The sequence below is a fragment of the Pelophylax lessonae genome (genome assembly GCF_965119305.1).
Source record: "Pelophylax lessonae genome assembly, chromosome: 5".
Lineage (NCBI taxonomy): Eukaryota > Metazoa > Chordata > Amphibia > Anura > Ranidae > Pelophylax > Pelophylax lessonae.
The window spans coordinates 400,129,717-400,156,891 of record NC_138772.1 but is presented as its reverse complement, the minus strand read 5'-3'; the positions used below and the strand labels follow the sequence as shown (position 1 = coordinate 400,156,891).

The window sequence follows — 27,175 nt, the reverse complement described above, 5'->3', positions numbered from 1 at the left end:
ATGATTAAGCAGCATATTGTATATAATCGGGCATTCTTGTTGCCTTTTGGAAATTTTCTATTGCACATAAATATATATATACGCAATAGTACCAATGGCTCTCACTGGTCACAGCCAAGTATGTGAGAGCCTGTAAAAGGGGAAGTGAAAACCTGTAGATGAGCATAGTGCTGGATTGTTACAGGACTTAAGCCCCGTACACACGTACCGATCGATCAGCCGTCTTTTGTCCCCGGGCTGTCGTGTCTGTTGAAAACTGCAAAAGACTGCACACGAATTTTGTCGGCCAACAACAGCCGACTGCAGAAGTGATGTCATGTGATGGTTAACTTTCCTTGTCTTTTTTCTTTTCTGAGCATGCCCAGTCTTGCAAATCTGCTGTCTGTCGGCCAAAATATGTACTGACTGGCAAACAATCGGCCGTTCTGGTGTTGGCCTACAAAAATTTTAATGCCTGCACGACAGATTCTGTTCGGCCGAAAATGCGCTGTCGGCTGTCGGAAGCTTCATACTAACAAGCCTACAATCGGCCGATCGTTCGGCGGCCGAATATTTGCGGCCGACAATCGCTACACGTGTACGGGGCTTTAGGTAAGTATACAGCATCTAGAAGTCTTTCTTTTTTTTTACCATAAAATGCAAAGAATGTATTAATAAATAAATATATATATATATATATATATATATATATATATATATATATATATATATCTTTTGACTTTAAAACCACTTTAGGGATCTTCTGTTATGACAAAAAGGGGATCATTATATCTGAAAGAAGCAGTATAAAAAAAGTAAGGCAATACAGAGAAATCTATCTAGGGCTAATTGGCACCAGCCACAAGGAGGCAAACATGATATTGCAATCAGGTGAAAAGTTTATTGGTTTTTAAACAACCCTGTCAATGTGTTAAAATAAATAGGGCCACCTACAGGACATAACTGATAACTCAAGTAACTTTCGGGTGGAGTGATGAGCACAACACCACCTTTTGGCATAGCAATGGCAAGAATATCTCCCAGGCAAGTATGAAAGGAGGACTTGGTAACAGACACTACTAGATTTAAATTCCACAGCTGGATTGAAGACCAAACAATGGGAGAAACATGTGTAACCTTTGGTAAAAAAAATACAGGTCAGCAAAGCATAGACATCGCAAACACAGGACATTGATGGTACTATGGGCAAAGTCTTGTAATAAAACACCACCCAATTAAAAAAAAAAAAAAAAAAAAAAAAACACACAAACACATTGGGAAACCTTCAGAGACCCACAAGTCAAAAAAGGTCTTCCACTTGTGATGCTAAACTTTGTGAGAAGAGTTACAAGCTTCAACCATGCTTGGGATTAGAGATACAGAAATGCCTCCGCCTCTCAGAACTTGAGCTTTAACAGCCAGGTCATTGAAGCCAGCAACTAGGAAGCAGGGTAGAAGATTATTAGTACTTGAGATAAATGGCCGATCTGATAGAGGCCACAGAGTATGGGCTAACAGACAAATAATGTTGGCGTACCACATTCTTCTACACCAGTCCAAGGCTATGAGAATGACAGAAATGTTTTCAGCCTCGATCCTTTGAAATAGACAAGGTTTCAGAGCAGGACATATCCGTTTATACTGATCGCTTGGCATTACTAGGGTATCTGCTGTATCCACCATTGGGTCCTGGAAACAAACCTGTCTAGTTTCACGCTGAACCAAGATGATACAGTCCCTATATGGCATTCACCAAAACATACATATGTTCCAGAACACCTCCGGGTGGACAGACCATCTCCCTGGGTCCAGATATTATCCGCTGAGAAAATCTGTCTGCCAGTACTCCACCCTGGGAATGTCACAGTTCCCCCCGATGACAGATGTCATACACAACAGTTTAACCTGGATTGGATGACTGGCAAGCGCTAGAAGGTGCGTTCCAACTGAAGGAACAATAGAATTACTTTTAACTCTAGGAAGTTGATTGGAAGCTTTGGTTCCTCCTGAGACTAACATTACTGATAAGATAAATTATCCAGACCTCTGCCCACAACCCAGAAGACTGACATCCATCCTGGCAATATTCCAAGGGTTGAGAAGAAAAAATAAACCCTGCTTCGACAGTCCCGGGAACAGAAGCCACCATGACAGAGACATCTTGGTTCAAAGATGTAACTGGATCATCTTGTCCAAAGGAGAGATTTGTCTCATACAGTGAAAATATTCATTGCAATACGAACGTCAGAAATGCAGTTGCCAAACTGGATTATGCAGTTTTATCAACTTGCCCTAGGATAGGACTTTGCCCAGAAAGGTATTTAGGAAAAGGCCAAAATTATTCAAAGCTATGTGACCGAATTAAAAGGTGGTGGTGGGAGTTTTAAATTACAGCTATCAGAAGTACAGCAAGTTGCACAGTCATAAATGTAGCATAACAGTAGAAAACACTTCTGTGAGGCAGGAAGAGAAACACGCAATCAGTGGTGAAAGGGAGGTCATAAACAGCCACTGACACAGGTAGTTCTGACTGGGACAAAAAAGAATCTTTCCCTGCATTAGGCACAGCCTTAAAACTAGTGCTAAATAAGTCCAGGTTATACGAGTTGCCTGCAGCCACAAGGTGATTACCCTTCATTTTGATGCCAGACATAGTGTTAACATCTAGAATGGTGTGTACCTTTAACAGTAATCAACAAAATCCTCAAGGAATACACACAGACCCGAGCCTTGAGGTGTACCAGTGGTTAAAAGCAGTAGGGAAAGAGAAATCTATTATCCCAATGATACCAAGCATAACTGAACAAGTGTGAGGCATTATAGCCTTTACACAGCTGGCTTTCGGTTCTCTCACGTTCACTATTCGCGTAACGGGAACATGCCTTTCCGCTCACAATTTTTTGCGTTGCACATAGAGCAGCCCATTTATTATGCATGTATGTCACACCAAAGAAGCTCATGTACCAAATGTTGCCACCGAGCCAGGTGAGTTTTGCGACTCCTTAAGAAATAATGGCACTGCAAGCGCGTTTTGCTGTGATTCTGGAATTGCGGAATTCTGATTAGTGATCGACCAATATCGTTTTTTTTATTGCCAATACAGATATTTTGAAAGTAAAGAAACCAATGCGCTTGACCATATACCAGATGTAATAGATAGAAAATAGATATAAAGTGTGAGCAGGACCCAAAGATTAGCAGCCAATTCTTAGTAGTGTCTACACATACATAAAACAAATGAAGAATAAATAAAATCGGCGCTCAATCAACCCCTATACAAGTAATAGCAAGAATAAATAAAATACATAAAAATGCAAGATAAAAATCATACATAAAATAATATGTAGATAGTGATGTGGTAAAGTGCACAGTGCAAATATAATGAACCACAATAATAAACAACAATGGGAAGCAGTAATAGCAAAGTCACTATGAGGAAAGAAGTGACAGTGGACTAAAGTGCTATATAACTAATCAGATCCAGAGGTAAGGTCTGATCCGAAAAGTGATGATAATACACAAAATAAACTGTGTACTGTGAACTCAAATTAATAATATGATTAAAGAAAAAAATGATGCAAAAAAAAACAACATGGGTAAATTAAACCGTATAAAGATAACAACTTATAGAAGGTTGATGATCATAAACAGTTCATATGTTCATGGAGAATCAAAAAGAGTTCATAAGGGAAGTGCTGGTGTAAAAAATGCCGGATGTGCGGGAAACTGTGGAAATTCAATAAGTGTGGGAAACTGCTTTAAAATGTAGTGGTGAGCGTGTATCCTTGAATGAGTGAAATGGCCGCTCACCTCCAAGACACTCTTAATGAGTGTTTGTACTAATAGGTAGCAGGGTCCCCAATATGGAAGTAACTGGTCCGGTAGTGGTCCCTTTAAAGCAGACTCCTAAGTTCCTCTAGGTAGCCAACATCCGACATCAAGGGGGAAATATCCTGGGTAAGGTTTGAAGCTCAAACCATGGATAGATAGGAGGACTTCATAGTGCAGTATATTATAGAAATTACATTTATTTGTAGAAGCATAAAATAAACTCACATTTGTTAGAATTAAAAACAGCATGTAAAGGCCTTAGTAGCATGACAAAGCGGTATGGCAGTATCATCCAGAGACTTCCGGTCTCGCCCGCTGACCAGAAGTGACGTCAGACGGCTTCTCCCGACGCGTTGCGTCACGACGCAGCGTGACTTTATCAAGGGCCCTTTACCACATCACTATCTACATATTATTTTATGTATGATTTTTATCTTGCATTTTTATGTATTTTATTTATTCTTGCTATTACTTGTATAGGGGTTGATTGAGCGCCGATTTTATTTATTCTTCATTTGATACTGAGATTTTGGTCACCGCCTATCGGTATCGGACGATTTTTTTGTACATTAAAATTTTTTATTTTTACAGGTACTCTTGTGGAGGGATCTGGGGGTCTAAAAGACCCCAAACCCCTCCTCTGCACTTAAAAGCATTCAAAACGCAAAGTTTGGCTGTTTTGAATGCTGTAATTTATTTTAATTTGGCGCAGAGTACCCGGAAGTGATGTCATGACATCACTTCCGGGTTTTTACATGGAGACCCAATCAGAGCCGAATCCGGCTTTGATCGGGTCTTCTCTTCGGCGGCCGTCAGGATGGTTGCGAGCCGCGGAAGGCGGACGTCCCCTCCTGCTCCTTGTAATGACAGCTGAGCGGCTTTTAAGCCGCATCGGTTGTCATTACAAGACAGCCAACCCGTCAGCTATGGACACCGGAACTGGGGTGATGCCTCTTAGCTGCAGGCATCACTCCGGTAAATGCACTTTCCCGAAATATCGGCAATATCAGTAACCTCAGGGGCCGATTCCAATATATCGGGGAAAGTGCAGATCGGCCCTCGATATATCAGCTTTGCCAATAATCGGTCAATCTCTAATTCTGATACCCTTCAGTTCTCAATGTTCCTAGAGTCTGTTTTTCCTCTAGGCAGCAGAATAACCATAGGTTTCTTAATATTCAGCTATGTTCCTCAATGAATGATAGAACAAATATTTTTAATACCAAGGCAGCCAATAAAAAGTACAGAAAAAAAAAATTCACAAGCTTATAAGAATTTTAAAATGGTTCTAAAGGCGTAAGGTTTTTTACCCTAATGTATTTGGGATTAAGGTAACAATCCTTCCATGATCAGCTCCCCCCAGCCCCCTTAAATACTTACCCGGCTTCTCTTTTGATCCAGTGCTTTGTGTGCCTGCATCTCTCTTCCTGTAATCACAGGGCATTAACTCCTGCTGCTGTCAACCAAATCCAGTGAGGAGGGAACAGGGGCAAGCTGCACTGTGTGCATCTATGGACAGCTGCTATGGCACGGGCAGTGCCGGTGGGGGATCACACAAGAGGAGGTAAGGGGCCATAGTATAGCACAGAGCAGGTAAGTATAACATATTTATTATTATTTTTTTTTTTAAATCTGCCTTTACAACAGCTTTAAGTGTGGTAGTTCAAAATTTGTATGTGTTGAAGAATGATTTAGAATTAAGATGGCATCTGAAATTCAACAGGCCCACTCACTGAGTAATACAATACTATAAACTCTGACAGCTATGGCTTTGACAGCTATGGCTTTGAATACTATCTCCACAGTTAGATTAGTGGTCTAAATCCAGTCCAAATCATACTGCTACATCTAAATAGTTGGTCAACAATAGCAGGTTTCAGGTGAATTTTTTACAATCCCAGAATGCCCATGGTGAAGTGGTGAAAGCACTAAGACCATTGTTTAGGGTTTCAGCATTAAACCCATCTCTGCAGCAGTTTGCTGGTTTTTAACACCAAGAATTTAATGCCAGGTAGTGTTTAGAACAGAGATTACAAAGCTGAAAACAAGTCTAAAAAAAAGTGAACGCATGCACACCTCCTGACCTCACACTTTAACCCATCCTTTAGGGCACATTTTTCAAAGAGGGCCAGATTTGATGAAGTGAACATGCATGAGGGCCGACCATTTGCCTGACATTCTTTGGGCCATTAAAATTAAATGCAAACTAACTATTTTATGCAAAGTTTATTGCAAACGACATTCTTTTCATTTCTTCACATGGATGACAAATCACAGGTGTTATGCCAGTTATCATGGAGGGGGCGCTGGTCCTGTCATACTAGCGCCAAATTTATTTGTGTTTTTTAGTGCTCCCTTATCAGGCTAAAGCCTCGTACACACGATCAGATTATCGAACAATCTCGCGTACGATTTTTGTTGCATGCTAGTCTCATATCGAAAGTGAAGAGGTTACTTTTCATACGAAAATTCCTGTATGACAGAATTCAACTTCAGAAGTGATGTTATGTGTTGAATTGTTTTGTATGTGTTCTTTCGTTTCTAACCATGCCTAGTCTTGCTCTTACGATTTTTTTTCGGACGATAACTGTACTAATTAAACGAAAATCGGACGTTGTGTTGAAGTACGATAAAAATTTTATAGCCTGCACATCCAGATTTTTTCATCTGAAAATTTCGCTATCGGCTGTCGAAAGCACTATACTAACAATCCGAAAATCAGCAGATCGTTCATCGGACGAAACTTTACTTCCGATTTTCGTATCATGTGTACGGGCCTTAAGTCTGAGGCCATATTGAGCAAGGGATTTAAAGCTGGTGGGGATGGGCGGTGGGTGTTAACATTTAGTGTATTCACAAGTAACATGGGTGTTGAAAGATCCAGAGATCCCAGTGGTCCTGAGCAGCGCTCTGGGATTCACAGGGGCCACAATCAATTTTTCCAAATTATCTGTGGGGCCGTATTAAAGCGGCCTGGGGGCCGCAATTGGCCCGAGGGCAAGACTTTGGACACGCCTGCTTTAGGGACACATGTCAAAGGGAATGAAAGTGATGGTTGCCGACAGCACAGGAATAGAAGAAACATCTTCCAAAAGTGCACATTTTTTCATTAGGCAGCTGTCTGAGGGGGTTTCCTGGCAACTTCTCATTGAAGGACCCCTCACATAATGTTACGGCCCTCACCCTCGCGGTGAGAAAAATTGGCAGGCAGATTTTCTCACATAAGGGGTTTGCAGAGATTTGCCTCTGGTGGTGGATTTGTAAAATATTTGAGATTTTGTGCAGCCAGCAGGATCAGTGACTTTTGAAAAAGAGGATTCCAGGAGGGGTAGTTTTAAGTTAGTGCACGCACCACATCCACTAGGAAGCCCACTCTGGTCTTCTGTGTCTGAGGCAATCCTGGTTCCCAAGATTCCTCCTGTGAGGACTTGTCTACAGAGAATTTCTGATCCTAAACTGCTTCCTTCTCTCGAGGATGTCCCTCAAAACACCAAATCCTCCCTCAAAAAGAAAACACCTACATTTGAGTCCCAGGTGTTCTAACCCAGTGAGAACCCCTCAGAGTGGATCTCAAACCAGAAATTGCTGCAGAAAATTTCTCTCTTGACACAAAAGGAGAGGATTGTGACCCAGAGACAATGAAATATCAAATAAGGGCAAGGAATCAGAGGTAATCCGCCAGCCTGTTCACCTGCCACTTTGTACTCTGGAGATACCTGCCGGCAGGATCCAGTGCCAACCATGCTCTTACATGCAGAGGCCAGGTACAGTCCCTCTTTTACTGGCCATAGCATTGATTCCAGATACAGCCCTTCTGTGCCCCATCAGGGGTGTTAGGAATTGGCCAGAAAGTTAGAGCCCACAAAATTTTTCTCCAGAGAGACAGGGGTAGACACATCCATCACATAAGGACAGTAACCAAAAATTGAGGCTTAGCTGAACTGGAGTTTTGCTAGGGCAGGAAATTTGTGCCTTTTTTTGGCCAGTGTCCATTCACCTGATGGTGGCAGAATAACCTAGGCAGTTGTGAATATGAAGTCCTCTGTATCCTGTGAGGTCTGGTTAAGATATCTCTATTCTTGAATGTGCCTCCCCCATTGTAATTACCCATGTAAGCCTATAGAAGAACACATACAGTAACATTTCACTGCATACAAAAAGGTCTAAAGGGGCTTTTGATATAAACAATTTTGGGAACATGAACAAGGAGAGGAACTGGTTTGAACAGAACTTTAGAAAATTGTAAGGGGAGATTCAGGTTACCATTTAGGGCAATGCAGTTTGGCTTAACCACTTGCCGACTGCCTAACGCCGATCTACGTCGGCAGTCAGCCCCTCACAGGCAAAGTGACGTAGGGCTACGTCACTAGCTTGTGAGGGTCTAGGGAGCGAGCGCGCGCCCCCGGAGGCGTGGTCACGGACCCCCCCGCGCGTGTGACCAGCGGACCCGATGTCCGCCGGTCACTCGGCGATCGGTGGGGGAGAGGGAGAAAGTCAGGCGGCTTGTGTAAACAAGCCACCTGTCATTCTCCCCGGTGTATGAAGGCTGATCATACGGTTCTACTATGTAGAACCGTCGATCACTCTTCATACATCTGAAGCCACAGCCAATCACAGTAGAAAGCACGCCCCTAGGGACACACACAGCCCCTCCCTCTCTAATAAAGTTAACCCCTTCACTACCAGTGTATTTTTACAGTAACAGTGCATATGTATAGCACTGATTACTGTAGAAATGTCACTGGTAACCCCAAAAGTGTCAAAAATGTCAGTCAAGGGTCCGATCTGTCCGCCGCAATGTCGCAGTACCGCAAAAAAAATCGCAGATCGCCGCCATTACGCGTTAAAAAAAGACAAAAATCTTTCCCTTTGTTAGTAAACGCGATAACTTTTGCGCAAACCAATCAAAATACGCTTTTTGCAATTTTTTTTACCAAACATAGGTAGCCTAAAACAAATTGTCCGAAAATGTTAAAAAATTTTGATTTTTACATTTTTTTGGGGGGGAATTTCATATAAAAAAAATGTGAAAAATATTGCTATTTTTGCAAAATTGACGCTCTTTTTTTGTTTATAGCGCATGATCAAAAAATCGCACAGGTGATCAAATACCACCAAAAGAAAGCTCTGTGTGTGAGAAAAAAAGGACGCCAAATTTGTTTAGGTACAGCGTCGCACGACCGCGCAATTGTCCGTTAAAGTCACGCAGTGCCGAATCGCAAAATACCCCCTGGTCAGGAAGGGGGTAAAATCTTCCGGGGCTTAAGTGGTTAAAAGGGCTTAGACACAAGTTTTTCCCTCGCCATCTATTCCTGATGGTGGTTTAAATAAATATGCAACACAAATGCCCATATGCATGAACACTAGAGAAAAAAAAAAAAAAAAAGATATTCAAAGAGAAGGGAACATGACATTTCAAGAGAGGATTCACATTTTTTTTTCTTTTATTACCAATTACATATGTGTGTATTTAAATTATCCAGTGCAAACACAGCACCCTACAAATAAAAAAAAAGGTGCTAAAACATGAACATTCACATAGAAAACGTAAAAATATACATATTAAATACAACTGCAGATACTTTGTTCTGACAGAAAAAAACGTGATTTGTAATTACTCTAACCCTCTGTACCAGGTAGAAAGCAGTAGAGATATTGGCAGAAGTGAATGGTTCCCTGACTACATGACCCACTGAGTAAGCTGAACTAAAGCAGTTCACAGTATACCAACAGGATTCCTGTATGATGAGCTACCCAAGTATACAGTATATGTATATAGCATATAGGCTTATCAAGTCTAAATGACTCTACAGGACCCACTCTCTAAAATGGCAGCAAACGCAAATTCAGCTACAGCACTATTAATGGAAACAGAGCAGAGTTATTTGGAAAGAATACATTTAAAGGGAACTTTTCAGAATAGAGAGTTGATTTGTTTTTGAAGTAACATGCTTCAGAGGCCTAACTCATATCCTTACTAACCTGAACAAGCCAGCAACCAGTGAGGTGTTGGCACACCTGGTATGAACTCTTGTTATAGGTCACAGGACTCATTCAAATTGTACAGACAGGATAAGAATGACATATCCATGATGTGCCCCTTAAAAAACTATTTAGCAGTGGCAGCCCCCATATTTCTAGCCTGACTTCTTCCTAATAAGTGAGTGTGTGTGGTTTTAGGTCTTTTGCTCTTTGCCTTTGGTAGGAAACTTTGCATTGTAGGGAAGTCGTCTTCTTGGTCGCTGACAGGGTGACATTTCCTCTTTTATGTACCCTTTGGAAGAGAGGCAAAGTTTAGTTAATTGTTTAGTTTTAGTTGAGAAAATAAGCTTACTATTAGGAATAAGCTTGGCAATGGAGCACAGATTTATATTCTGGTGCAGCGTGTAGATGGTGTAAAAAGAATCTCACCTCTGTCTTTACAGGTTTGAGTTGAAGGAAAGCCCACTTCCCAGAAATTTTCTGGAGTACTTGGAGGGATGTAGCGGAACCGATGCCTGGAGCAGCTGGCCAGTTTCTTAGCTCGTTCTTCTTCTGGGAGGTCTGCATAATACTGGTAATATAAATTACAAAAACGTCAGGTCCAGGATTATAGCTTCTCATAAAAATAAAGTTCTAGGTTTTAAACTTCATAAGCAATTACCCCATACTTCAAAAGTGAAAGTACTAGTCCTACTGCGCCATAGTTATACAAGGACCTTCTAAAGCAGTGGTTCTTAATGCCTGTCCTCAGGACTCACTAACAGGCCAGATTTTAGGTATCACCTTGAGGAGATGCAGACTAGAATACTGCAATCACTGAGCAGCAAATTATATCACCTGTGATTTTTTTCAGTTATCTTTCAAACCTGGCCTGTTAATGGGTCCTGAGGACAGAAGTTGAGAATCACTGTTCTAAAGGGAACCGTGTTACACAAATCTTCAATTTATTGCTGAATGTTTTAAATAGTGAATACAAAAGAACTGCAATCCTCATAAGAATTATCAAAACTAAGAAAGAATCACACAGTCATGTTTTATGTTCCTAAATAAGCAGGAACTAAGCTATGTGATCAACAAAGGGGAAATTGTTTTACAGAGCTTTTCCATTTAATTGATGAATTAAAGCATATCAAATCTCAAACACAAAAATGTAAAATAATGTAGCTTACCAGTCAGATGTGGTGGCTGTATCAGTTTATTTTTCTTTATTATTAACTTGGTGTTTCTGCCAATAACACACTTCCTGTCTTAGGGTGACAACTCTTACTCAATGCACTGTGTTATTTACCCAGGCTGCTATCCTGATTTGACCTACTGATACCTCTCCCTATACTCATCTTCATTGAATAAAGGGCAGTGTTTTAGAGTCCAGTTCACTCCAAAGAAAGTGACACGATTTCTGACAGGGTCAAAAAGAATTTTTTTCTGTACTAGCAGAATTTGTGATTATTCCTAAAAGGTAAACAAATGCAGCCACCATATCGAAGGACTACTAAGCTGCCGTTTATTACATTTTTTTGTTCTTGAGTGAAGATATGCTTTACAAGTTATGTAACACAAAGCATGCCTGGGAAAAATGTGAAATCAATATAACTGGATACCCGAAAAACTGAGCTAATGACAGAAGCATCTCTGCAGTTGTAAGAGTCCAGTGAAATATCTGTGGCATGTTTTTTGGAACAGCTTTAGGCCACAATTTTATATTATATATATATATATATATATATATATATATATATATATATATATATATATATATAAATGGATTTTTGTAAAATCTTACCGTAAAATCCTTTTCTCTTAGCTCATCGACAGACGTAGTCCTCGGTGATACACCACCTTCGGGTTATGTTACCTCCGCAGGAGCAGGACTAGACAGGAAATTAAAAAGCTCTGGCCACACCCTAGGGGCAGTCCCAGAGGGTATATCCTCTCTCTCTCTGCCTCAGCAAATCAGTTATGTGAAAAAGCAGTGCTTAGAGAATTTAACCCAACCCAACTCCAAAACAGAGGGGCGGGGACTACGTCTGTCGATGAGCTAAGAGAAAAGGATTTTACGGTAAGATTTTACAAAAATCCATTTTTCTCTAGCGCTCATCGACAGACGTAGTCCTCGGTGATACACCACCTTCGGGACGTCCCAGAGCAGTATCACAACTGAGGGGTGGGAAAATGGAAATCAAATCCCAATCTAGAAGGCCCAACCGGTGCCAACTAGAAGTTTACAATGCTCATCCTTAATGATGAGACTCAACCAAAAAAAGAGAAAACAATTTTTTTTTTTTTTTTTTTCAAACAGAAAAAAACCCTCGAGGTAGACCACCGGTCTCCTCAAATTGCGGCCTGCAAAACCTTGCGGCCAAATGAGGCATCCGCCGATGCCGTCACATCAATTTTATAGAATTTTGTAAAGGTATGTACCGACGACCAGGTGGCCGCCTTACATACCTGGACCACTGACGCCTGATGGCGAAAGGCCCAGGAAGTACTGAGCGCTCGAGTGGAGTGCGCCCTAACAGGGAACGGAGGACTCTGACCCTTAATAGAATAAGCCTGTACCACCGTTTGTCTAATCCATTTGGCAATGGTCGCGGCAGATGCAGGCAAACCCTTTCTGGGGCCATCCGTGATCACAAAAAGTGAATCCGTCTTACGGAATGATTCCGTAGCTTTCAGGTATACCCTGATTGCCCGAACCACATCTAAGGAATGCAACGCATGTTCCCGATGATGCTTGGGCTGAGGACACAAGGAAGGTAGTACAATATCTTCATTCAGATGAAAATCTGAAACCACCTTGGGAAGAAAAGATGGCTTAGGATGAAGTACTACCTTATCCCTATGAATCACTAGGTATGGGGACTGGCATGATAATGCAGCCAGTTCTGACACCCTGCGAGCAGAAGTAATAGCCACCAAGAAGGCCACCTTCTGGGATAGAGTAAGCAAGCGAATCTCCCTGATGTTTTCAAAGGGAGGTTTCTGTAGAACCGACAAAACCAAATTAAGATCCCAGGGCGGTAAGGGCACGCGCACTGGAGGAGCCAGGTGCCGCACCCCCTGGATGAAATTCCGCACTAAGGATTTGGTAGCTAAAGGCTTCTGAAAGAAGATTGCTAATGCTGAAACTTGACCCTTGATGGTGCTCAAGGCTAGCTTCTGCTCAACCCCTTGTTGCAAAAAGGCCAATATTCGAGTCACCGGATAGGTACGTGGAGGAAATCCTAAAGATTCGCACCACGCAATATAAGTCTTCCATGTGTGATAATAGACTTTGCTGGAAGTCGCTTTCCTTGCTTTAATAAGGGTAGGAATGACTGAAGTAGACAAACCTCTGTCCTTCAGTACTTGGGTCTCAATGGCCAGGCCATTAAAACCAGCGACTGTAAAGCACGAAGGTAAATTGGTCCTTGAGACCACAGACACTCCCTGAGACGAAGTTCCCACGGAACGTCTGCGACTAACATGTCCAAGTCGGCCAGGCCGGCTTGAGGAGGCCAGCCTAGAATTTCTAGGACCACTGGCGCTGATTGGATCTGAACCAGGCGTCCCTAGAGCTATCTGGCCCCGACCATCCGAGAAAGTCTGGTCGTTTTCTGTTCCCACACATTAATCAGATACCTGATAGTTATCAGGAAAGGTGATCTTTTCTGGTTGAACCTCAGGGACCGAAGTCACCCGACTAGAGGCTACTTGGCCTATCTGGTCAACCAGATCCGATTCCTGTGAGGTATCGGGACTAATCTTAGGAAAAGGTAAAGGAAAAGATCTTTTCAGGGAACGGTAACTACCGCTTCCTGTGGTACTTAAATGTTGGAAGGGAAGAATCGCACCGGTAGTAGTGGTTGATGCTCGATCTAATGTCCTGAATACCGGTGAAAACGTCCCCCCACCCTGAAACCGGGTGGGGGCGCACCTTCAGGCTGTGTACTCCTTTGCTTCGGGTTTGGCTGGGTTGGTCCCCTTCTTGAACCCTCCTGGAGGAGTCTTGCCTTTCCCGCTAGTACCAGCCGGGCGCCCTTTATGGGCGGTAAAGAAAGGTCCTCGCTTGTTGCGAGGTCCCTTAGCTTTTGCAGCCTGTGGCAAAAAAGTACTCTTGCCCCCAAGTGGCATCCTTAATGATTTCATCTAGGTTGGCTCCAAATAGACGATTCCCCTGAAAGGGGAGATTGGTCAAGGTCTTTTTGGAACCTAGGTCAGCTGACCAGCATTTTAACCACAGCACACGTCTGAGGATCACTGCTAACTTAGATGCATGCCCTAATAGGGGAGTAGTGTCCAAGGCTGCGTCACAGATAAACCGTAGCCCTTGTATGATCTGTTCCATCAAATCAGATGTCTCCTGGGGAATATCTTTTCCCCTAAGATCTTGGCGTACCATTTTCGCCCATTCCGTAAGTGTCTGGGAAACTAGACCAATAACGATTACTGGTCTAAATGCTGACCCTATCAGAGAAAAGATAGTGCGGGACTCTGCTTCTATCTTTCGATCCACCGGATCCTTAAAGGACGAAGTGTCCTCCACTGGAATAACCGTGGCTTTATTCAGCCTGGAAATAGGCGGATCCACGACTGGTGGTACCGTCCATTTCTTAATGATGGATTCCTCAAACGGATAGCGTCTAGCAATACGCTTGGAAATAGTAAAGGTACGTTTAGAATGCTCCCATTCTCCTTTAATCTGATTACCAAAACATTTAGGTACAGGAAAAGCCTTCGCCGTCTTGATGGGCTTATTAGTCCCAAAAGGCCTCTCTGTTTCAGTTGCCTCTGCCGGTAAAGCCTCAAGTTTTAAGGTTTCTTGCACTGCCACAACTAGTGCGTCCACCAATGCTTCTTCCTGAATTATAGCAAGAGAAGAAGCGTCCTCCTCACTGTCTGAGGGGGCTTTACCTGGGATAACAGCCCTTGCAGAGGAACCTGCAACTGCCGTGACCATCTCTGAATCTGAGTCAGAGGTGTCAGATGGTATAGGGGTAGGCGGGGGTCGCTTCCTTGACCCCCGTCCCTGACAGGCCGCCTCCACCCGAGCCACCATAGACTCCAAAATTGCTGTAAATGACTCTATACTCTGTGCACCGGCGGGTCCCGAGGCCCCCTCGAGGGAAACAGGTGGGGAAATATGTGTGGCAGGGTCCATAATAACTCCAGTTACTTCCTGGATAATATAATTCAAAAGTAAAGAAAAAAACTTTTTTTTTTTTTTTTTTTTTTTTCTTTTCTGACCCCCAGCGCCACAAAAAGCCCCTTAGTGTTACCTGCTTAGGGATCCCTATCGATCGAGAGAAAGAGAGATAGACCCCCAGGCTCACCACTTGATGCTCAGAGTTAAACTGCAACAGCTTACAGCGCTGTCTTGACAAACAGGAAGTCTTTTGGCTGGCTGCCCAGGAAGAAAGGAGGCGGCTCCGCCCCTCTGCACGCCTTCCGGCGCCTCCCCCAAGCTCCACGAGGTGTAGGATCACCTCAAACATGGCCGCCCCCATGCTGGAGACACGAGGCTACGCCAAAATGGCGGCTCGTGCGATCCAGCAAAAAAAATGGCGGCGGCCTAAACTGAATAGCGGTGTGCTGCAGGGCACACAACACTCTCTCTGCATGGGGATATGGCGTGGTTGGCGGTACCGGCCCTGGCGGACCGCGTGGCCGTTCGGGAGGCCTGCTAATAGCTGGAGATCTGATTTGGAAGGCAGTCTACATGTCCGTGGCTTCTGACTGGTAGGTAGCTTATACTTAACCCATAAGATTCCCAGAATGCCACAGATTACATCTTTAAAACATGTATACAATAGATTGTTAGCTCCCAAGCCAAGCCTCCTGGCTTTTGCACACATAAATCACACTCAAAGTAGGAGGATTTGTAACATGTTATAGGATAGAAAGGACTCTATCTTACCATACAGAGAGGGGCCCGCGTTCACCACAAAACCCGTCAGGGAAAAAGGGGGAACATACTACTCACCATACCGGAACCAGGCGGGCACCAACTCCTGACAGTACCCCTCTCCACCGGGGCGGGAGGGCTGTCGACCGATACGGACGCCGTGACTCATGGTCTTTGGCGTTTCGGCGAGACGTTTAACTCGCGTGGACAGTCCTTTAATGGGACTTTGTCGCGGCCGACCCAGCGCGGAGCTATGGCCTGCACGCGCTCGTAGGCTGAACTGGGGTGACCACCGGATCTCAACATCCAGCCCGTCGCCCAGTTCAGCTTTCTTGCTTGAAGATCTCACAGGAACACTGGAGAAAAAAGCTGTCTAAAAAAAAATCCTTTAAGAAAAAATTCTTGCCAGGACCTAAGATCCCAGCAAGGTGTCTAGGTCCTTACTCCTAACTAGACAGAAAATAACTGATTTGCTGAGGCAGAGAGAGAGAGGATATACCCTCTGGGACTGCCCCTAGGGTGTGGCCAGAGCTTTTTAATTTCCTGTCTAGTCCTGCTCCTGCGGAGGTAACATAACCCGAAGGTGGTGTATCACCGAGGACTACGTCTGTCGATGAGCGCTAGAGAAATATATATATATATATATATATATATATATATATATATATATATATATATATAGTAAAAATATCCATACACATGAGATGACAGCATCTGAAAATGGCTTGATATTAAAATAATATCATAATTCTCTAAAGAGACTGGTGAACAATTCTGGGGAAAAAAATCATTAGTCTAAAATAAAGTGGTTGTAAAGGTAGAATGTTCTTTGCCTCCATGCATTCTCTGTTTGCAGCTCCCCCAAACCCATACCCCCCCCCTTATACTTACCCAAGTTCGATCTCGATCCAACGCTGTACCCGAGAGAAGCGGCTCTCTGCAAGCTCACTCCTCAGTGGCAGCAGTGGGAGCTATTGGCTCTTGCTGCTGTCAATCAGTTTTTTTTTTTCCCATTACCTTTTTTTTTTTTTTTCTAGGAGAGATTGCAAAAAAATAAAGTGTGGGATATGTCCTTTTACAGTGATAAATAATGTAGCTATGACATGGTATTCAAAATATACAACAAAGACCTTAATGAAATGTTTCTGAGACTTTATGTAAAGTCTTAAATTATTGCAAGTTTTCTCAGGCTAGTAGCTAGAGACCAGCAAATCCTGGAGTACAATTCAGGTAACACTGTAGTTCTCAAAAAAGTGGAAATGTTATGGGGGTGTTGCAGGGGAAAGGCTCTAGTTTAGTTTGCTTGTGGGTCCCATCTTGTACCTCCTAGAGGTGGGTGATTGTTGGGATACTGTAGAGAATTCTGTCCTCTCAGGCCCTAATTGACAGGTAAGAGGGCAAATCTGTATGACAAATTAGTTTATCTTGTTTAACCTTTAAATAATTCCTATTACTGTTCCCTAACATCACATAATTAAGTTTACCTATAGTCTGGTCAGTAAATTTTTTCTTTTCCTTCTCTCAGTAAAATGGTGAGTACAACAACTAGAGTTTGGAAACATTTCCACAATGCAATTTCTGCTAAGAGGAAAGCTGTATTTTGCAAATAATGTGAAAATAAATCTTATATGTATGTCGGTACCTCAGGCCAAAGGGGATTGGGACTTTTAAGGCAGATAATAATATTCAAACAGGTATTTGAAGTACAAAAGAGGTAGTGGGTTTTAATAGTAAAACAATGTACAAGAAAAGTACATATTTGGTGTAGGGTTATAGACCCAAGTGAAGAGGTGAAGTAGGTAGAAGGTAGTGACACGTGATTATGATGACTTAAAGGATGTGTCTCTCTGTCATTCTATGCAGTATACTTGGGATTTCTGATCAGAGAGGGTCTCCTGTGTTCCCAACGCGTTTCGGCTCCTATAGAGCCTTTCTCAAGGGTGTTGGTCACCAGTTCTGCAATATTAGATACAGGTGTATTGTTACTAATACATATATTCATACCACCTGATTTTATTCAACGTGGTACATAAATTCAAAGATATACATACATAGCTTTGTTTTAATCCTTGTGTGATGTGGTAGCTCCCTTTTAGAACATCAAGAACCTATGCTGAGCCCTGAAAGATATTGGTTGTAAGCGTGAATTCAATATATTGTGTAGTGGCAATGTCCGAGTGAGTATTCGGTTGCACTTACATTTGGTTTGAAGGAAGGTAGGTGTATTTGCTTCCAAAAGGTGGCTATATGGGTCAAATAGTACCCTTTGATCCACTCATCATTTGAGGTAAAGTTATGTCCTTCTTGGTAAGTGTGCCAGCAGGGAACCCTGTGTGTTTCAGTACTCAATAGTTTAGCCACAAAGCGGTGTCGCTTTGTGAATTCAAAAAACGAGGGTCAGTAAATGGTTGCATCCATGTTTGTTGTCCCATATAAATTGTCTTTCTAGCAGGTTACCTTTTTCTTGGGTATATGTGGGATCCAACAATTCTAGACTGGAGTTCCCCTTTATCTGCTTCTGGCGTGATTTGCCCTTTATGAGGATATAACAATATACCACATGACAAAGGCCTCTCAACAATTAAAAATGTCCTAAACAAACAGAGTACACATGATGAAAAGTTTAACAACTTCATTATCACAATGCTTGATTTTATCCTCAACCGCAACTTCTTCTCCTTTGATGGCCATCAATATCTACAAGTGTGCGGGGTAGCAATGGGCCCAAGCTGTGCTCCGTCATATGCTAACCTATATCTCGGAGCCTGGGAAGAAGAATTCTTGACAAAAGAAGAAAACTCACGATATGCTGATAACATCCTCATCTGGCAACGCTATATAGATGATATTCTAATAGTATGGACCGGACCAGAAAATCAAATCCAAGACTTCAAATTGGCACTCAACACGAATACATACAATATGTACTTTACCTTAAATTATAGTCGGAATAAAGTCCCATTCCTAGATACTTGGGTGTACAAAGAAGAAGACGGCACAGTGAAAACAACATTTTATAGAAAGGAGACAGCAGGTAACTCAATTTTACATGCTAACAGCTTCCACCCCACTCCACTAAAAAAGGCAATACCCTATAGCCAGTTTCTCAGGATAAAGCGGAATTGCTCCAATACACAAGACTTCAAAAAGGAAGGCGACCTACTGACTTCAAGACTTATGGAAAGGGGCTATTCAAGAACCTCCCTCAGAAAGGCCTTTAATAAGGTAAACTCAAAAGAAAGACAAGAACTCCTGTTCAAAAAACCAACAAATGATCCAAAGAAACAAGACCAAACAATGCGTATCATAATGAGATACACTAACGAGCATAAGAAAATTAAAAATATACTTGAAAAACATTGGACCATTCTTCTGAAGGAAGACCCTACAGTCAAGGGATTCATAACAGACCACCCCCCCCCCCCAATCACATACAGAAAGGCGGGATCAATTAAGAAGGAACTTGTTCATAGTGAGTTCAAAGAGGGAACAAGGAAGGACCCATGTAAGACTAAAAGGTACATACCCCTGATGATCATGTAACCAGTGTAAGGTCATAAAAAAAATGTATTGGAACAACACTACCTAACGGTGAAGCTTTTGAACCCAGACACTATGTAAACTGCCGCACAAAAGGCATTGTCTACATGATGAGATGTGAGTGTAAGGCCTTTTACATAGGCAAAACCAAGCAAGAGTTCGGAAAAAGGATCAACAAGCGCGTGAACAGTATGGAGATGTGCAACTTCCATTTACCTCTGGGACGGCATGTTGCCTACAAACATGGATATAAAATGCCGGAAATATAGTTTATGGCCTTGGAATGGATCCATATCCCAAGGAGGGGGGGCGATTGGAACAAAACCCTGCTTCAACTTGAAATGAGATGGATCAAACGCCTCAATGCGACAAACTTCCCCGGGCTCAATGAGAGAGAGAGCTATCGCCCATTCCTTGAAGGGTTCTCATCAGGGAAAACTGACTAAAACCACGCCTATACCACCAAAAAATGGGAGTAATATCAAAAAATTAAAAAATCCATTCATGAAAAGTCTTGTCCATCCATTGGAAACAAAATTCCATCTTTAAAACACGATGGATAACCAACGCTGAACAAATATTAAGCAAAGAGGAATGATGGTTCAACTCCAATAATGGGATTTCCCGACTCTCCATCCATTCATAAAAAAGCTTGTTTCTAAACTAACATAGAAAACAGCAGTAGGACAGCGAGAAGGATACCCATCAGAACAACTGGCCACAATTGGAGAAATAACCGGAACAAAATAATAACGGAATTTTTGTAAAATCTTACCTGTAAAATTCCTTTCTCTGAGTCCTCCGACAGTCGCCGCCTCTTCATATTCATCACATATGGGTATTATACTTTGCTCCGAAGGAGTAGCTAGGCAACAGAATATGTTAACATTAAAGCTTTTAACATATCCCACCCTCAAGGGGTGGTCCCCTCAGTCAATACCCTCCTACTTCCTGCAACCATATCTCAGTTTCAGTGGAATAGCAGTAGAGTATACAACCAAACCCCAAAAGAGGGGCAGGGGCGGCGACTGTCGGAGGACTCAGAGAAAGGAATTTTACAGGTAAGATTTTAAAAAAATTCCGTTTTCTCTTACGTCCTCCGACAGTCGCCGCCTCTTCATATTCGTCACACATGGGGACGTCCCAAAGCAGTGCAAAACATGAGGGGTGGGAAACGCATCCGCGCCGAAAGGCAACGCAGTCTCCGCATCAAGAAAGGAACCTTACCAAAGGAAGGAAACCAGCTGGGCTACAGGAAAAAAATTGCTCAACAGGAGCAACAACCCAGGAAAAGACAAATAACCAGGGGATAAAAAACTTATCCCAACAGCCAGAGGTCCCCAACAAGGGACCCTAGGGAATTGCCGCACTAAGAACCTTGCGGCCAAAGGAAGCATCCGCCGATGCCTGAACATCTACTTTGTAGAATTTTGTGAAAGTGTGCACGGTCGACCAGGTTGCCGCCTTACACACCTGGACTACAGAAGCCCCATGACGACAGGCCCAAGACGTACTCAGAGATCTAGTAGAGTGCGCCTTCACAGGCACAGGGGGAACCTTCCCCTGCAAAGCATAGGCCTGTTCAATGGTCTGCCTGATCCATTTGGCGATGGTAGAGGCCAGCGCCGCCATGCCCCTCCGAGGACCCTCTGGAAGAACAAACAAGGAGTCCGTCTTTCGAAAGGACTCAGTCGATTTAAGGTAAACCCTTATCGCCCGAACAACATCCAAAGAATGTAGTCTCACCTCCTTTGGATGTTTAGGCTTCGCGCACAGCGAAGGCAAGACAATATCTTCATTAAGATGGAATTCCGAAACTCGCTTCGGAAGAAAAGAAGGATTAGGTCGCAAGACCACCTTATCCAAATGAACAACCAGATACGGAGACTTGCAGGACAAAGCCGCCAGCTCCGACACTCTGCGAGCCGAAGTGATCGCAACCAAAAAGGCGACCTTTTTGGACAACATAGACAACGAGATCTCCCTGATCTGTTCAAAAGGAGCACGTTGTAACAGATAGAACGAGATTCAAGTCCCAAGGGGGCAGAGGATCCCTCCTAGGAGGAACCAGATGCCGCACTCCCTGAACAAAAGTGCCAACCAAGGAGTTGGAAGCCACGGGACGTTGAAACAGAACGGCCAGCGCAGACACCTGACCCTTTATCGTAGCCAGCGCCAAACGCTGATCGACACCCGTTTGAAGGAAGGACAGCACTCGGGAAACCGAGTACGTGCGGGGTGAAAACCCCCTGGACTCACACCAGGCAAAATAGGCCTTCCAAGTATGGTAATAAACCTTCCCAGAGGAAGACTTCCTCGCGTTGATCAAGGTATGAACGACCTCTGGGGAGAGACCCTTCCCCTTCAGGACCTCGGTCTCAACAGCCAGGCCGTCAAAGCCAGCGACTGTAAAGCAGGATGGTATATCGGCCCTTGAGACAGGAGATCGTCTCGAAGAGGCAGACGCCACGGGGCGTCGACCGCCAGATTCACGAGGTCTGCGTACCAGGACCGGCGAGGCCAGTCCGGTGCCACAAGAATCACCGTGCTGCGTTCCGAGTGTAACCTGCGAAGGAACCTGGACAGCAACTGAATCGGTGGAAACACATACATCAGCTCGTACTGATGCCACGGGGCCACTAACGCGTCCGACGCATCTGCCCGAGGGTCGCGTGTCCTTGCCACAAACCTTCTCACCTTGTTGTTGAGACGAGACGCGAACAGGTCCACATCTGGAAGACCCCACTTCGCGCACAACATCTGGAAGACAGCCGGGTGGAGAGACCATTCCCCCTGATCCAGGGTCTGGCGACTCAGATAGTCCGCCTGCCAGTTCTCCACCCCCGGAATGTGCACCGCCGTTATCGCCGGGACATGAGTCTCGGCCCAAGACAGAATGTCGGCCACTTCTCGAGCCGCTCGGGCACTCCTGGTGCCCCCTTGGTGGTTGATGTAGGCCACCGCCGTGGCATTGTCCGTCTGCACCCGAACCGGGCAGCCCTGCAGCCGGTCCGTCCAGCGATGAAGACAGAGATTTATCGCACGCAATTCCAGAATGTTGATCGGAAGGGAGGACTCCCCCTCCGACCAAGTCCCCTGGGCGGACAGAACGCCCAGAACACCACCCCAGCCCGACAAGCTGGCATCCGTGGTGATTACCGTCCACGAGATAGGACGAAACGACTTGCTCCCGGACACCATCGGGGACTGGAGCCACCACAGAAGGTCTCTTCTGGTGCGACGACTCAACGAGATTTGAAGATCCAGAGATTGAGGTCGCCCGTCCCACATGGACAGGATCTCCGCTTGGAGACCCCGCGTGTGAAACTGGGCGAAGGGAATCGCCTCGAAGGCCGAGACCATCAATCCCAGACATCTCATGCACGTCCGCAGAGACGAGTGCGGAACGTCCCTGAGGGACCTGACTTCCTCCTGAAGAGTTCTGAGTTTGTCTTCCGGCAGGAAGACCTTCGCCTGCACCGAGTCCAGGATCATTCCCAGGTAGGGAAGACGAACCGACGGACTCAGTGTCGACTTTGGAAAATTTATCGTCCAACCAAACTCCTGCAGAGTTTGCATCGTGACAGACAGGTCCTTCTCCAGACCCTGGCTGGTCGCAGACCGAACCAGAATGTCGTCCAGATACCCCAGGACAGAAATGCCCTGGGCTCTCAATAATGCCAGAACCGGTGCAAGCACCTTGGTGAAAACCCGCGGAGCCGAGGCGAGACCAAAAGGCAACGCCACGAACTGGTAGTGATCCTCCGCAATGGCGAATCGAAGGTACCTCTGGTGACCCTCGAAAATGGGGATGTGAAGATACGCATCCTTCAAATCGATGGAGGCCATGAATTCCCCCGGAACCAGGGCAGCCACCACCGACCGCAGGGATTCCATGCGGAACTTGTGAACCCGCACAGAGCGGTTCAGAGCCTTCAAGTCCAGAATTGGACGAACCTTGCCCTCCTTCCTGGGCACGGTGAACAGATTGGAATAAAACCCCCAAAATCTGTCCCGATGAGGCACCGGAACCACCACTCCCTGAGCCCTCAGGTCCCGCACCGCCAGGTGCAGGTCCCGTAAACGCTCTGGAGACAGTTGGAAGATTTGAGGGAAAAAATCTGCTCTCTGGCCGAGAGAGAAACTCGATCTTGTAACCAGATCGAACGATCTCCTGAACCCATCTGTCTTGACCTTTGAACAGTTTGCCCTTGTAGTGCAACCGAAAGGCACGAAAGGACCCCTGAGGGGGCCGAAAATTAGCATGCTTCTTCCCAGAAGCCCCCTTAGCCTTGGGGAAATGGGGCAAGAGAGAGCTCTTACCTCCGGTGATCCCCTTAATCAACACATCCAAGGACTCCCCAAAAAGGCGAGACCCATCATAAGGCAGATTGGCTAAGGTCTTACGTGAAGATTGGTCCACCGACCAACATTTCAACCAAACCAGGCGGCGAGACAACACCGCCACGCTGTGCACACGTGCAGCCAACGGGACTAAGTCCAAGTCCGCATCACACAGATACATGACACCCTGGTGGATTTGATCCACCATATCCAGGGTCGCCGGCGAGGCCGAATCGGCCACTAGGACGCGCCTAAGCATCAGCGTCCAACTTGCGACAGCCTGGGCCGCCATGAGAGAGGCAAACAGAGCCTTAAGCATAGAACCCGTAACAGAATAAGTATGACGGGCAAGAGACTCCAATCTCCTATCCGTGGCATCACGGAACACAGGGGAATCCTCTGCAGGAATCGCAGTGGATTTGTTTAAAACCGCAATTGCGTGATCCACTGGGGGTGGCACACACACCACCTTTCATCAGTGGAAGGCGAGAAAGGATAACGCAGCTTGAACCTACTTGGTACAGCAAAAGGTTTGCGTAGATTGCGCCATTGTTCCTTAACAGCGCGCTGAGAATCATCATTGCAGGGAAAAACCTGCGGCGTCCTGCGTTTTCTCTGCGTCCCATAAGCCGCCAAGGCAGCGGGGGGACACACTTCATCCTGCAAACGCAGCGTTTGTTTTATGGAAGCAATCAATTCATCCATGATTGCAAGCTCTTCAGGCGAGCCAGGGGGAGAATTATCAACCCCTTCAACTTCAGCCTCCACCTCGGACCCCACTAGATCCAGGGAGGAGCGGGACCCCGATAAGGAGGCCCCTGCCATAACAGCCCCATCACCTTCACCCTCAGAATCAGAGGAAAGAGAAACTCTGGGTCTCTTAGTAGATTGAGCAGCCACCAGCATCTGCACCTGAGCAGCAAGGCCAGCCACAATAGTGGCTAAATCCCCCCCTGGGGGGGAAACAGCGGTCCCCTGGCTTTCCAAGGCGGTAGGAAATTTGCCCTCCTGAGAATCCATTGCCCCAATATCAAATGCCGGATAATAAAGGGTTAACTGCCCCTTTAACAAGCGCGGCGAGCGCAGCCCACCGCACCACACACAAGCACAATGAGACCCCCACAGGGACAATAAAACTGACACAGGCAATGGATAAGAAGGATATAACCTGAGGAGACCCTCGCTGCTGCTGCTGCCTCGATCGGTGTATCCTGGAGAAGAGGAAGTGATGCGGCCAGGGCGCTCTATTAAAGCCTATGGGAGGCTACAAGAAAATGGCCGCCATGCATGTAGAACATGCGGCCGGAGCGAGTGTAGGCAAAATGGCGCCGTTTGGCGCCGAAACCGCCGCTCCACAGTACAGTAATGCACACATGTTATCCATGTATAAAAAAACATGTTAGATCGCCGCAGCGATCGCTGTATAGTGCCCAAACATGCCACAAAACATGCCCCACAGCACACAGCTTCTCACACTGACAAGGCTGACACACACAGTGTCACACAGCTCCCCCCCCCCCCTTGCAGCCCACAGCATGCAGCCGAGTGATAGGGAGACAAACAGTGAGAACAGAGGCAGGTTACACAGTCCCAGACTGACACCCCCAGACAGACAGGTCCCCACATAGATACACTTACCTCACAATGGCGTGGGGGACCCGCACAGGCGAACAAGCCGCTGCACATGAGGCAGGGAGAGTCGCATACAAGACGCACAGAATTGGGGTTAAGAAACCGCACAGCGTCCAGTGAGGTAGCCACCTCACCAATCATCCCTGCACCGAACAGGGATGGGTCGTTCACTGTGCCAGGAGCGTTACCTGGCTGAACGCTCGATGGCAGGCTGGGAAGCCACTGACCCACGACCTGCGACCAGGGGGATCAGCCCGAGACCCAGCCCGCATGATCCTCTTCATCCGAAGAACTAACTAATGCTGACAAAAAGAACAGCTAAGTAAAGGTAGAGAGAAAACTCAAACAAAAAATCAAAAAAGAAGAAAGAGTCTGGGGCACAAAGCCCCAGCACAGAGAGAGCCAGCCACTCCTGACAAGCTAGACATTGAAACTGAGATATGGTTGCAGGAAGTAGGAGGGTATTGACTGAGGGGACCACCCCTTGAGGGTGGGATATGTTAAAAGCTTTAATGTTAACATATTCTGTTGCCTAGCTACTCCTTCGGAGCAAAGTCTAATACCCATATGTGACGAATATGAAGAGGCGGCGACTGTCGGAGGACGTAAGAGAAAATAAAAATTCACGCTTACAACCAATATCTTTCAGGGCGCAGCATAGGTTCTTGATGTTCTAAAAGGGAGCTACCACATCACACAAGGATTAAAACAAAGCTATGTATGTATATCTTTGAATTTATGTACCACATTGAATAAAATCAGGTGGTATAAATATATGTATTAGTAACAATACACCTGTATCTAATATTGCAGAACTGGTGACCAACACCCTTGAGAAAGGCTCTATAGGAGCCGAAACGAGTTGGGAACGGAGACCCTTTCTGATCAGAAATCCCAAGCATACTGCATGGAATGACAGAGAGACACATCGTTTAAGTCACCATAATCACGTGTCACTACCTTCTACCTACTTCACCTCTTCACTTGGGTCTATAACCCTACACCAAATATGTACTTTTCTTGTACACTGTTTTACTATTAAAACCCACTACCTATTTTTTACTTCAAATACCTGTTTGAATATTATTAATATCTGCCTTAAAAGTCCCAATCCCCTTTGGCCTGAGGTACCGACACATACATACAATTTACCCAGGGACGACGGCAACCCCCATTATAGATAGGATAATAGAGATCAAACCTTTTACGTGAAAATAAATCTTTTCCAAATGCTACAAGGATGACAAAATACATCCAAAAGGTGCCTAAAAACATTACCAAGTACTTTACAAAATTAAATAAATGAGGACCAGAATGAAAGTGCAAGTAACTTTTCCCTCTAGAGTTCTTATTCCAGAAACACTCTTTCTGATGCTTCTGGATCATCACAAAGTGTCTCTTCACCAGCAGCATCTTTAAGTAGAGAAGTGTTGCAAAACACTGCCTTACAAAAATATACAATCTCTTCATTTATAGAAAAAAAGATACCTGAAACTCAAAATGATTTTAATTTGTAAAACTACTACACACTTATTTATTTTTACATTTTTCAGAAAACTTTTCTGAAAAAAAAAAAAAAAAAAAAAACGGTAAAAGTTTTTTTTTCCATGGCTTCAAAATTGCTGGAAATTCTATATCTCTAGCCAAGCGTTTTTCTATGGAAAAAAGAAAAAAAAGAAAAAAGACCGCAAGTCCAATTATCCTCTGATGTTTATGGAGAGCCTGAAATAAAAAAATTAAGAGTAGAAATATCTTTCCTAGGTTAAAAATCCTTGCTGCTTCTAGATCACTAAGCAGTTGAAGTTAAACTCTGGGCAAGCAACTTAATACACATTTGAGAACTGCATTTCCCTGTCAAAAATATTGGTAATTTATGCAGCCCATTTTTCAGGAACATCTGCTGCACAACACAACCCGGTTCCTGAACCCTGCTGCAGCAGCAAAACAGCTCAGTTAAAGTCTGGGTCAAAAGACAAATTAGGC

At 44.6% G+C, this 27,175-nt stretch overlaps 1 protein-coding gene across 1 annotated transcript in view; it reads right to left on the bottom strand.

The window, feature by feature from the left end:
* Positions 1-9,277: 9,277 nt before the first annotated feature.
* RBBP8 (RB binding protein 8, endonuclease) overlaps positions 9,278-27,175 on the bottom strand; it is a 145,071-nt gene continuing 127,173 nt past the window's right edge. Inside the window, exons 18-19 of the mRNA XM_082258678.1 lie at positions 10,222-10,363; positions 9,278-10,084 (exon numbers count right to left, since the gene is read on the bottom strand). Of these exons, the coding sequence (XP_082114804.1) occupies positions 9,987-10,084; positions 10,222-10,363 (240 nt within the window). The 3' untranslated portion in view covers positions 9,278-9,986. The remainder of the gene's footprint in view (positions 10,085-10,221; positions 10,364-27,175) is intronic.